At 41.0% G+C, this 13,040-nt stretch overlaps 1 protein-coding gene across 4 annotated transcripts in view; it reads right to left on the reverse strand.

Annotated features, from left to right (window-relative positions):
- Positions 1-204: 204 nt before the first annotated feature.
- Positions 205-13,040, reverse strand: part of UBE2G1 (ubiquitin conjugating enzyme E2 G1) — a 106,661-nt gene continuing 93,825 nt past the window's right edge. For 3 of the 4 annotated variants that reach the window (XM_081324994.1, XM_081324995.1, XM_081324993.1), the window contains exons 3-6: positions 6,987-7,084; positions 5,421-5,599; positions 4,222-4,343; positions 205-735 (exon numbers count right to left, since the gene is read on the reverse strand). In XM_081324994.1, the coding sequence (XP_081181120.1) occupies positions 4,257-4,343; positions 5,421-5,599; positions 6,987-7,084 (364 nt within the window). In that variant the 3' untranslated portion in view covers positions 205-735; positions 4,222-4,256. Of the gene's footprint in view, positions 736-3,620; positions 3,733-4,221; positions 4,344-5,420; positions 5,600-6,986; positions 7,085-13,040 lie in introns of all 4 variants that reach the window. The other variant, XR_014026086.1, reaches the window with a different exon arrangement.

The following is a 13,040-nucleotide window of genomic DNA, read 5'->3' on the forward strand; positions in this document are numbered from 1 at the left end:
CCTTTTGGGAACAACTAGTAGGCTCAAGCGTAATTCATGGCTGTAAATCTTATTGCTGCATCCAAGTCAAAAGATGAGCACATCTAGATAAAAACATAAGGAGAATAAATGCATCACCTGATGACAATGCTTATCATCAGAATCAAATGAGAGATCTCAATGTTTTATTAATGTATTCCCAAAAAATGTTGAGGGGAAGGAAGTTACAAAGGTATTAAATTTTTATTAAAGTGAGATTTTTAATGAAGCTTTAATGGCTGAAAAGGAAAGTTAAAATGGAATTTTTTTTAATCCTAATTTCTTTTAGTTCAACATGCTTCATGAGAAAATTTGAGAAAAGGCTCATAAGAAAAGAACCCCATGAATTGGAGTGGAGGAAAAAAGAATCTGCTAAAAATCTTTAGAATTTACACGATTCTTATTCTAACTACAAGACAGCATTATTTGGTACAAGGTGTATTTGTGGATGTACATGAACAGTATATATATTATCCGGATCATGTTGTGCTATGTACACATCTTTACAATTCTTCCTGAAGGTTAAAGCAGTTCCATTAGTTTTCAAAATGCACAAATCTTTGTTGGCACTTGTTAGACTCCTTGTCAGCATTAATAACTGCCATGTTTTATTGCAGCCGAGTTCCTGCCAGTGTCTGCCAACTTGGTATAAACAGAAGTCCAGCAATAGGTGGGTAGAGTGCAGGAAAAACAGTGCCATATTCCTCAATTGGAAACCTACAGACAAAAAAAAAAGAGAATCATCAGCCATGGTACCTAGATTTTATATGAATCTTCATATATCTTTAGTACTTCCAACATATATTAATATGAGAATCCCCAGAATGTTTTTATTAGACAGTTAACTTCCATGATCAGTAACTGAACCAGAGTTCTAATTCATTTACCCCTAGGCTGCTCTAACTCACTAAGCACCCTTTGCAGTTAAATATTTAGGGCATATGAATTTTTAACTACTAATTTGTAAAACTATAGCGTTGCACTGCCATAAAAGTCCATTTGCTAGCTCCATTTAAAACACCTAATTAAAAGCACTTTTACTGACTTGACAATTCATGCAATAAGCTGAAATATTGCATTAGTGAAATGTATCAATGCCCAAATTACGCAGGAAAAGGTGTTAAATATAAGGCTGTCTTCATTGGCTAAGTAAAAGGCCATATATTTAAACCAGTGATGGTGAAGGTATGAGACGGATGTCAAAGATGACACACCACAATATCCTGGGTGACACACCAACATTCACCAACACCCAATTATTCTTGAAAGCACATCTTGTATACTTGTGCAATTTTTGGGAGCTGTGGAGGCCATGTGAGAATGGGATGAGCTCTCTGGACCTCTGGCAGTCCTATGAGAACAGGGTGTGCTTTCAAATAGGGTGTGCTTTCGTGTGGTTTTGGGAGGCTGCAGAGGCTATGGAAGAGCATTCTCTGACAACACTTCAAGAACAAAAGCCTTGTGTGAATTGCAGCAGCCTCAGATAGGTCATGAGGGCTGCCAATAGAAAGAGAACACTACCTCAAGATAAGTGATATGTGCAGATCCTAGGAAGCGCTGGGTTGTGTGCCCCAAGACCTTCGTATCTTGGGGAATGGTACAAGGCAGCCTTTCTGAGTGGAAGAGATGGTGCCAGGGCTGGTGTTGAGGTCTGGGCTTCTACTTCAGGCCCAGCCTCAGCACTGCCATTGAGGGCCTCTGTTTAGGGTGGCATAGATCAAATAGAGATGAGAGAATTGTTTCTCTTTTGTTTGGGAGAGGTGTGTGTGCATGCGTCTGTGTGTCTGACATGACAGCAGAGTCAAATTAGGCATTTTTTGAACTTTTGGTATGACGAGCCCAAAATTTTACCATCACTGGTTTAAACTGTTCTCTCACATACAAGATATTATGAGTCCCATAATCTGTACAACATGGAGAATCTTAAACCAATTCAATTATTGAGGTATTCTTGAAGAACGACGTTAAATAAGGTAAAGCAGGAAAGTTTACCCATCAGGCTGAGAGACTCATATGCCCCCCCCAAAAAAATCTAAGTGAAGAACAACTTGTTCTCAATATTTTGAGGCAGTCCAAACAAGAAGCACAAACCATGACTACTACCGTGTTTCCCCGAAAGTAAACCTGCCCCCGAATGTAAGCCCCAGTTGATTTTGGGGGGGGGGCCCTAATAGCCCTCCCCTGAAAGTAAGCCCTACTTAAGGGCCTGCACGGACGGCCTCTGTGACAAGGCGAAGCTGATGGGGGAGGGGGGATCCGGTATACCGGTTCCTTACCTCCGCCCGGCTTGTTCCATGGCCTCATGGTAGTGGCATTGGGCGCAATGCGCGAGGCAGCAAACGGCCGGTTTTGCTGTGACACGGCTGTTTGCTGCCTCGCGCATTGCGCCCAATGCCACTGCAATGTGGCTCAGACGAAAGCAGCCATGGAACAAGTGGGGCAGGTTCCCCCCTCATCTGCCCATTCAGCTACAGCTTTGGTGGCTCTGTAGGCAGAGCTGCGAAGTTCTCTGACAGAGAAGAGAACTTTGCAGCTCTGCCTACAGAGCCACCAAAGCAGCAGGTGGAGCGCCAGAGGCTCGGGGAGGGAGAGTGCTGAAGTGGGCGGGTGGGCGGGCCATTGGCAAAGCAATGCGGCTCAGCGGAAAGCGGCCTCGGAACAAGTGTGGCAGGTAAGGAAAGAAATCCTTGCTCCCCCAGGAATTGCCTTTCTTTCCTTACCTGACTCCCAACCCTGTGCCGTTTCTCCTTTGCGATCTGCTGTTGCGCCGTGCGCAAGGAAACAAAGGAAAGATTTTTTTTAGGAAAAAAAGGTCAATCAATCAATTCCAACTTCACAAGATCTTTTGCGAGAAGTTGGAATTGATTGATTGACCTTTCCCCCCCCCCCAAAAAAAAAACTTTGTTTGTTTTCTTACATGTGGCGGTGGATGGCGAAGGAGAAATGGCACAGGGCTGGGAGTCAGGCAAGGAAAGAAAGGCAATTCCTTGGAAGAGTGAGGATTTCTTTACTTACCTGCCCCACTTGTTCCGAGGCCGCTTTCTGCTGAGCTGCGCTGCTCTTGCCAATGGCCCGACTGCCCATTTCACCACCCTCCCTCCCCGAGCCTCTGGTGCTCCACCTGCTGCTTTGGTCGGTCGCACAAACACGCAGTGAACAGAGAAGCGAACAGAGAAATGGAATGCAGCTGAAAGGCAGGTTAGTAAAAAAAATACTTGGGGGAGGCGAGGGCATTGGGGCGGGCACAGAAACCTTACCCTGCATGGCTTCGGCAGGTGTCCGGCAGGGGGAGGGAAGCAACTAGTCTGCCACCATGCTAGCCCCGCCGTGTTGCTTCTCCACCCCATGCACAGGCCCCGCCCCACCCCCGCATGCTCATGGCCTACTGGTGCCAGTACCAGTTAAAAGTCCTCTCTGAAAGTAAAACACTGTGCTTACTTCAGAGCCCAAAGAGAAAGTAAGACAGAGTCTTACATAAAGGTAATGTTACCGTGTTTCCCCGAAAGTAAGACAGTCTTACTTTTGGGGAAACACGGTAACATTACCTTTATTGTAAGGTTACAGTAACAGAATCTTGCAAGTCTGAAAGAATTTCTCCCCACCTTTTACTTTCCAGAAAATCGGGGAATGTCCCTTCTGAGATGTTTCCCATGTTCCTTTTCCTTCTGTGGGCTGAGACACTTTTTGCAATTGTCTAGGCTGTAACTCTTCATCCTATCTCCCAAGGTCATTCCCAAATACCATTAATACACACACATATATGTAAATCTAAATTTGTATGTTTAGTTTTCAGAGTTAAGTGCCAATACCTTGAATTTAAAAAAAAATCAGCTACAAGATTAGTATTAGCACTTATAACTACTATGAAGACACGGATAAATAAATGTAACCTATTCTCTGAGAATTAGATAAAGCAAATGAGCTTCTACAACACTGGAAATATAATATTAGACAAAATGTTTCTATGGAAAAATTAACACTCAAACTATAGTTTTGTATAAATAGTATTATAATCAGCCACTTGTTTCCTATGCTTAGCTGTCCTGTGAAGTACTGGTCCTCATGGGTCAGAGATTTCCCACATAAGTATGAGATCTATCTTTCCTTATTGTCTGGGGAACACTCAGCATATAAAGGTAATATTTATGATGCTACCTTGCAGTATTTCCTGTTAAAACTGGAATTGTCAGTTAAATTACTTACCCTGAAAAAAGTGAAGCTACTAACTGAATTAAGTGTCACTCAAAAGCAGTTTCTTGGCTTTTTCTTACACAGCGGGCAACTTTTCTTTTGAATTCTCCATTTCTATCTTCCCTCCATTCTTTCTGTAAATTAAAATACAGATTTTGAAAACTGTTTAAAACATGCATTGTCTCTCCAACCTCCTGAGAAAAATATGCACTATTTTCTTATATTGTTTACGAGAAAAAAAGTAGCACGTGATATTTCAACTAACGTCTTCAATGAATTAAGCATGCATTTAATTTGTAGCTTGAGTAATTTCATAGTAAGTATAATTTGCAATTCCATCTTGAACAAATCAAAAATAAAAACAAAACCATCGATAAACAATTAAATAATAGTTTAAAAAATATAGAAACAAGAGGCTAAAAAATGCAAATAACCAGATAAAAGAATGCAAATGATCAGCTGTCTGCAAGGAGTATAAATCCTGCCATTTCCCACTGTCCAGTCAGAGATGAGGAAGCTTCTTGGATGAGAAGCAAAACGTCTTCAAAAAAACCCCAAGAAAATCCAGCTGCCTCGTGAAAAAAACCTTTGGGACAAGAGGCGGGGAGACAGCATTCCAAATTTACATACAATACAGCCATTTCACATGGTCCATTCTTCCAGGGGATCCACAAACCTAATGGCAGAAGCAAGTTTTAAAGGCCTTTTAGAAGGCGAATAGAGTTGGGACCAATCTCACTTCAGGAGGAATAATATTCCAGAGGGTGGGTACCAAGGCAGAAAAGGCTCTCTTCTTAGGCCCCACCAAACAATGCCCTTTGGTTAACAGGACCCACAACCTGCCTCTCCTGCTGGACATGAGGGAATGGGTACATGTAAAACACAGAGAGGTGGTCTCTCAGAGAATCTGGCACTGAACAATATGGGGCCTTAAAAGGTCAAAATATTTAAGGATTCCATGGAACCCATTAAGTGATTTGCTTGGATGCTGTTGCCAGGGGTGGGGTATATTTGGCTTTTGTGTTTTATTCCATTTAAGCCACCCCAAATCAGAAGATTAACACTATTAAACACACTTTTTTTAGTTCAAGCCCTGTTTCTCCTTATTAAGAGAATATTTATTACAGAAGAAATCTGTTAGTCAAGGACTCAAATGAATTCCTAATTTCTTTTAGCAAAGATAGCAACATTTTTATTTGTAAGAGTCATACCGCTGCATCAACATTAGCAGGAGAATCGCCGTTGGGATCTGCCAGCATAGAAATTACACTAATCATTATGGTTTCCACCGTATGAATGGGAAGCCAGCGCTCTTCAGGTTTCTCATAACCATACTTGTCTTCACCAGGCTCATGAAGGATAGAAATACAGACATCACCATTTTTGTCAACTACAAAGAAAGAAGGGGAAGATCATTCGGAGGCAGAGTGGAGCAGCAAAGATATTTCAGTTAACTGCAAAGATCAGCTGTGAGCCAGTTTTCATTCATGATCCTCAATCCATCATGCCAATATTATGGCACAGTTCTTTTTTTGAATTGGAGGTGTATTGTTTCGCAAGGATGGCAACTGACAGAAAAACATGACAGTGAAGGCCTTTATGCTTTTTACAGTGATGTTATATACAGCAGACATTCACAACAAGTATATACAACACAATATCCAATGTCACGTTTCCTCTCAAATCTTCCTCCAAGAGACTTTCCCCCTCCTCTATCTCTTCTCTTCCTTCCCCTTCCTCGCCCTCTTTCTCTCTCATTCATGGGTTTGACAAGAGAGAGAGGGCTAAAATTTACTCTAGCGAGCTCAGGTGGTGTTACCTGTAGCTGGAACTGCTCAGCTGAACACCTCCCTACTGCTTCTGTCTTGGGGAAAGAGCCTCTCTCAAAGTCTTTTGCCTACTTATTTCCCAGCAAATGTCTTCCTCGCCAAAAGCCAATCTCAAACTTTCCTTCTTGGGTTGTGGATGCTGCCGCCTCCTGTGGCCAGCCAATTCCCTCCATTTTGTTGTTGGGTCTTGGGTGGAGCTCTTGTCCCTCTGGGTCTTCACTTCCTTCTTCCAGGGAAGCCACTTCTGGACTTTTCTTCTCTCTTCCCAAGTGGGAACACGCTTCTCCCGCTTTTCTCTAAGACCACTCTATTCAACTTCATTTTGTACAGACCTTTTCTTTCTTTCTCTCTCTCTCTCTCACACTCCAATTTTTGGGTTAGATTGGCAGCATGTCCACCAGTAACTGAGGAGCTGGGTATTTCCCCTCACCCCGAGCTCTAGTCCCCAACGTTTATATACCTGGCAGGAAGAACGGGTCTGCTGGCCCTTACTGTAGCTAGATCAGCTCATCAGCCACCAAAACCCATATGCCCGTGGAGCAAGTTATTATAATGCTATAATACAATTTCTGAGGTCACAAGTCTTAACTTCCACAGACTGTGTACAGTGTAATACAGTAAAACAGTTTACTGGGCTTGACATTTCAAAAATTACTATTAAATTTCTATGAAATCCCATTTTCTCTAGCACCACAATGGCAGCACTCAAATGGATTTCATAAATTTCAGGGGAGCATTTTAGAGGAACAGAGGATATTAAGGAGAAAATAGTGTACAGTCTTTACTTCACAAAAGCATATCTGGCCCATCTTGATTTCAGGGAAGACATTCTTCTGGACCAAATATGACATTCCTTTCTAGTAATTTCCCACAGTGATTCCTAACGTAGCTCACATTCATTCTAAATAGAAGAGAGAAAATAACATTTTATAAGACATAATATCTTACCATTTGGATGCCATATTTCTGTGATAAATTTCATTTTTGGCGGCCTGAGAGGATAATCTTTTGGGAAAGTAAGATGAGCCTTGAAGACACCGCCTTCACTAAAGAAATTAAGAATATTTTCAGTACTCAACTTCAAAATGTCAAAGCCTTAAGTTATTTGTTGGCTTGAAAATAGTCACTACAACATCCAAAAGACTGATTATTGATTAAATAGATGTTTTTAATCCTTTAAATTGCTTCCCATATATTCAATACTTCCTCAGTGGGAATTAATACTGAAATTTCATAAGCCAGAACCATGAAGTATTTACTGTAATTGAAATTCATTATTTCATAATTAAACCACTCTGCTCTATATTGCAAACGTCCACTGATTTTAAATGGGATTTATATCAAAGTATAAATGTTAAAAGATTCTGATCTTTAATCAACTATTCTCAAACCAAACCTATGTACCAAAATGATATGTACAAAGAACACAGACTCTTGCATATCATAAAACATACACTGTACAGTTTTTTAAATTACTGTTGCCTTCCTTTTTTGCTTTCCACTCATATCCTGGCAAAGACATAAAACTAAATTGCTAGTCTAACCAATGAATCACAGCCAACATGAAGATTAAAGAAAAAATATCAATGGTCCAATAGTCCACCAACAAATTGAAAACAGTAGGTTGTTTACCTGCAACTTTGGGTAGTCATTTCTGAATTTGCACATGAGTTTTTGAGCATGTGCATAAACTCATTTGGTATGGTATAAAGCAGACTTCCACGACCTATGCCTCAAAATTCAATTACCAAAATTCTTAGCAATAGCAATATTCACTCAGCATTTTGGGAACTGAAATTCACACAACTGAAGGGCACCCAAGTTGGGGAAAGCTATTGTACAACCAAACTGTTTGCCATTAAAAAAAAATCATACCCTCCCCAAAAATGTTTCTGTTAAGGGAGCATCTCTCCAAATTTAAAGGAAAGGAAAATAGTAGTTTGTGTGAATGCCTAGATCAGACGCGTCAAACTTGCGATATCATGTGACATCGTGCAACATATTGGAACTGTTTTGCCATTGCCAGCAACAGGGTGGGTGCGGCTTCTGCATGACGTGTCCGGCCCGCGGGCCGGCAGTTTGACACCCCTGGCCGAGATAAACATTTGAAGAATGAAAATCAGGAGTAGTTTGTCATTCTTCTTCATGGTCGTGAAGTAACACAAAAGGATGAACAGGAAGCCCATTTATTGTAGGAAGGAAATCTATACCAGGGGTGTCAAACTGCTGGCCTGTAGGCCAGATGCGTCATGCTGAAACTGCGCCCACCCCATTGCCAGCAATGGAAAAAATGTTGCAATACATCGCGACACATCATGTGACGTTGGGATTTTGACCCCCCCCCTGTCCTATACAGTGAATGGAATGATAATGCCTCCCTTAAAATCACATGAGATTTGGCTTAAATCTAGGCAGCTGTTACACACATATGGTGAAGACTGCAATCAGGCAGACAGACAACAGAAGCCAGAGAGAAACACCCATTTTAAAAAAATAGATACCATCATGGTCCAGGTTGATTGGCTGAAGAGGGAGAGTACTAACAAATCTGTACTATATCTCAGTATAAATGATAACATCACAAATAAATCTCTAGACATGGACCAAAGAGCTATAGATCACAAACAAATAAGCACTGTGTCTTTTGAAAGACAGCTGTGTACTAATGTAGAACACTAAACAAACCCACATAATTAAAGAATAAAACAAGCTTATACATCAACCGCCTGCTGAATAAAAATATTTTGATTGTCATGAAGAACACAGAAAAAGAAGCAGGTAGGCTTTCTTTCTCGGCGGGGTATCCCCAACCCTTGGAAGGAGGTTCAGAACAGATTCTCTTGTCATTTTCCCATCAAATGTATTTCCAAAAGTATTAAGCTCAGAACAGATCTACAAAGTTCTTACAACCCCTTCTATCTAATTTCCTAGAACTGTAGCTTAGTACAAGGCTTTTCAACCAGTGGTACGGGTGCCACCTGTCGTACATTGGCACCTGGCAGGTGGTACGCGACCATCCTAGAAAAGTGGTAGCAGGGGAGGGGAATGAGCTGAACCGGTGGCAGCACCGCACAAGCCTGAGCGAGAGATGGCTGGAGCTGCAGGGTTCAGCGGAAGCGCCAGGATCAGCGCTTCTTCAGGGCTGTCAGGGCTCAGTGGAAGCACCAGGATCAGCACCAGGCTCCAGCTGGAACTTGGCGCTGATCCTGGGGCTTCTGCTGAGCCCAGAAGAAGTGCCGATCAGCTGGAATGTTGCAGCATCTCCAGGGTCTTGTGATTTACATTCAGATGCTTGGCAACTGATTCATATTTATGACAGTCACAGTGTCCCAGTGTCATGTGAAGTGACCAAAACCTGCTGCAACCACCCAGCAGATGGGGGGGGGGAAATAAAAACCAAACACCTCTCACCCCATCCCCGCTGCCAATCCTCAACAGAAATGCTCACAACAATGAAAACCTCGGACAGGAGGAAGAGCGCCACTAAGGCGGGCAGGCAGGTGTCTTGCTCGGCTGTGGCTTGGGGGCACTTTTTTCAGTGGCATTGTAACTTCAAACAGTCACTAAGCGAACTGTTGTAAGTCGAGGACTACCTGTATTTCATCACTTTTTTCCTTTTTTTTTTTGGTCAAGTTTTTGACAACTTCCTAGGCGACTGGTGGTACTCGGATATTGCCATATCCTAAAAGTGGTACAATGAGTGAAAAGGTTGAAAAGCCCTGGCTTAGTACAAGTAGAAGAATTATCTTCCAGAAATCTCTAATTTTACCAATTTTTTTCTCACGGTGATATAATGAAATTCAGATATGGCCCCAAACAAAGGAAAGGTAAATAAAGATGTGTATGTTAAGTCTCAACTTGTGGATAAGGATTAAAAGCAAGACATAAATACCGTATTTGAAGAACATTTCCAGTGTAGCCTACAGCAATACAGATTAAATAAACAAAAAGCTTCCCCGCATTTGGAATAAAAGAATCCTGGGGTTTCTATGGTACAGTCTAGGAAACATTTGTTGCATAAAATATGTTGTTGGGCCACCTGCATTTGTACTCTCATCATCTGTTAAATGAAACTACACATTTACTGGCAGAGTGCCTAAAACAGCATTTGGTATGTAGGGGGGTATTAAATGTATAAGCATAATGACAAATGCCTGAACTTGTTCTTGTCACGTAGTAATAGTAATAAGACATGCACTTCAAGAAAGTGATATTATCAATATCAGGTCCTATCATCTGTACTCTCATTATTTATCACAATTAATATGTAATCATACAGACAAAAGATTGAGCTGTCATCAGAAAATCAGAAAAAAACATGAACAAAACCCTACGTTGAAAGGTTCCTTTTGCCTGCTATCCTTCTTGCATTATCTTTATGAATCACTTTACTTTTATGTAATTCAGACTCAGGTTCTGCTCAACATTTAAACTGCTGAACCACTATTAATTTATAGTTAAAGAGTCTACTGGAGTTATGTGCGGTGTTTCCTTGAATAGATTAAAAAATGGTATTTCTTGTATCTATGACTTACACTACAGTGTAATGGATAGAAATTCCTGTGAAGACTGAGCAAAGAGCTTTTGGAATTTACTTAAAAGTATAGCTTGTGTTTAATGGGATTTGCTCCTTAGCCTTTTTTTAAAATTAATTTTAAAGTACATGGTTTAGCTTAAGAGGTTTAAGTGCTTCATAGCTTGATCTTCCTGCAACATCATTATCATATCTATCTATCTCGGTGCTTGAAATTTTGATCTTTTGCTCCTTTCTAATCTTTTAGGGAAAGTCTATTATCTGGTGTTCTACAATTTTGCTCATAATTGTATTCACAGAACCTACTATTATTTAATTATCTGGGGGGGGGACATGATGAAAAGACAGCAGTTCTATTGCCTTCATTATACAAGGGCCGTACAGGTCATTAAGTGAGCAGCTCATGTGCCTGCAACTTCTGACTTTGATTTAGGGAAATCAGCAGGGAAAGTCACAAATTTCTATCATGTGATTGTGGGTGATGCAACAATGGCTGTATGGTCTAACTGCCAGTCACACAGTGCAGGTGTAAATTCAAATGGTCACTGAATGAGTGGTTGGCTACATGCTCTGCTTTGGGCCATATGACAAGGAGGGAAACTGGGCTTTTTAGTGGATTTTTTTTCTGTATGGCTCATTTTCAAATTCATTTCAGTTTCTGGAATTATCCTGCCTATAGCCAGACACAGTCCCAAGCAAGTTTCCACGATTTCTTTCCAACACTCCACTGAGTTGGAAACAAGCATTTCTCAAATGTGTAAGAAATGTTACATTTCATGTGCAACTTTGTTTCAGCATGTGGATCTCATTAGGTTTCAGAGAGAAGGGAGCTGACTAAAGTAATGGCTTAGCCAAGGTTAGCTTAGATTTGCATAATATAAATCTACCTATGTGCATATCCATTATATCCACTTACAAGGATATAAAGCAATATTATGCAAACCACTGAAAGGAATAAAACCAGACCATACATGAGGTAACCAAAAGAAAAGGAAATATAACTAAACATGGTTTACTTCAACACTGTTCATTCTTTTTTTGTATTAGCTTCTGGCAACTGCCTAGACAGGTCCCTGCTGTTTTCTTGCCAATATTTTTGAAAGTTGTTTGCTATTGCCTCCTTCCTAGGGCTGAGAAAGAGTGACTGTCACTCAGCTGGCTTTGTGCCTAGGTTTGGACTACATCAATGATTTGGACGAGGGGATAGATGGGGAACTCATATGACACCAAGCTGGCAGGAGTAGCCAACACTTCAGAAGATAGGGTTAAGATATAGGAGGATCTTGACAAATTTGAACATTGGGTGCTATCTAACAAAATGAAATTCAATGGTGAAAAAAGTAAGGTTCTACATTTAGCCAAGAAAAACCAAATTCACAGATACAGTATAGGTGGTACCTGTCTCAGTAGTAGTAACTGCGAGAGGGATCTTGGAGTCCTAGTGGACAATCACTTAAATACAAGCCAGCAGTGTGCTGCAGCTGCCAAAAAAGCCAACACAGTGCTAGGCTGCATTAACAGAGGGATAGAATCAAGATCACATGAAGTATTAATACCACTTTACAATGCCTTGGTAAGGCCACACTTGGAATACAGCATCCAGTTTTGGTCACCATGATGTAAAAAAGATGTTGAGACTCTGGAAAGAGTACAGATAAGAGCAACAAAGATGATTAGGGGACTGGAGGCTAAAACATATAAGGAACAGTTGCTGGAATTGTGTATGTCTAGTTTAATGAAGAGAAGGACGAGGGGGGACGTGATGGCAGGGGTTGACACAAAGATGAGGGAGTCAAGCTATTCTCCAAAGCACCTGAAGGCAGGACAAGAAGCAACGGATGGAAACTAACTAGAGAGAGAAGCAACCTAGAACTAAGGAGAAACTTCCTGACAGTTAGAACAACTAACCAGTGGAACAACCTGCCTCCAGAAGCTGTGAATGCTCCAACACTGGAAGTTTTTAAGAAGAGACTGGACAGCCATTTGTCTGAAATGATATAGGGTTTCGTGCCTGAGCAGGGGGTTAGATTAGATGAACTCCAAGATCCCTTCCAACATCATCACCATTATCACCAACATCATCATCATTACCATCTCATGGTCTCCAGCACCATGCCTTAACCATTATATTAAACTGGCTTTCATTCAATATATTCCTCCTTTAATCCTTATAAAACTATCTTTGCTTCTACCATATTCAGACACACCATCATAACTTGGTCTTTGGTGGTTTAACCCTTTTAGAACTTTCTTTTTGAGAATTTCATCAGCTCCATCTACCAACACTTGATTTTTTCCTTCTGTTCAACTTACAGATAGCCCTTAAGTTACAACCGTGCATTCAGTAACAGTGCTGAATGAAAGAACTTATGATTGGTCCTCAAAGTTCTGGCTACTGCAAGGCCCCCATAGTCATATGAATAAAATGTGAATGCTTGAATGCTTGGCAAGTAGCTCATACATGTAAC

Source organism: Vipera berus, assembly GCF_964194415.1.
Source record: "Vipera berus genome assembly, chromosome: 1".
NCBI lineage: Eukaryota > Metazoa > Chordata > Lepidosauria > Squamata > Viperidae > Vipera > Vipera berus.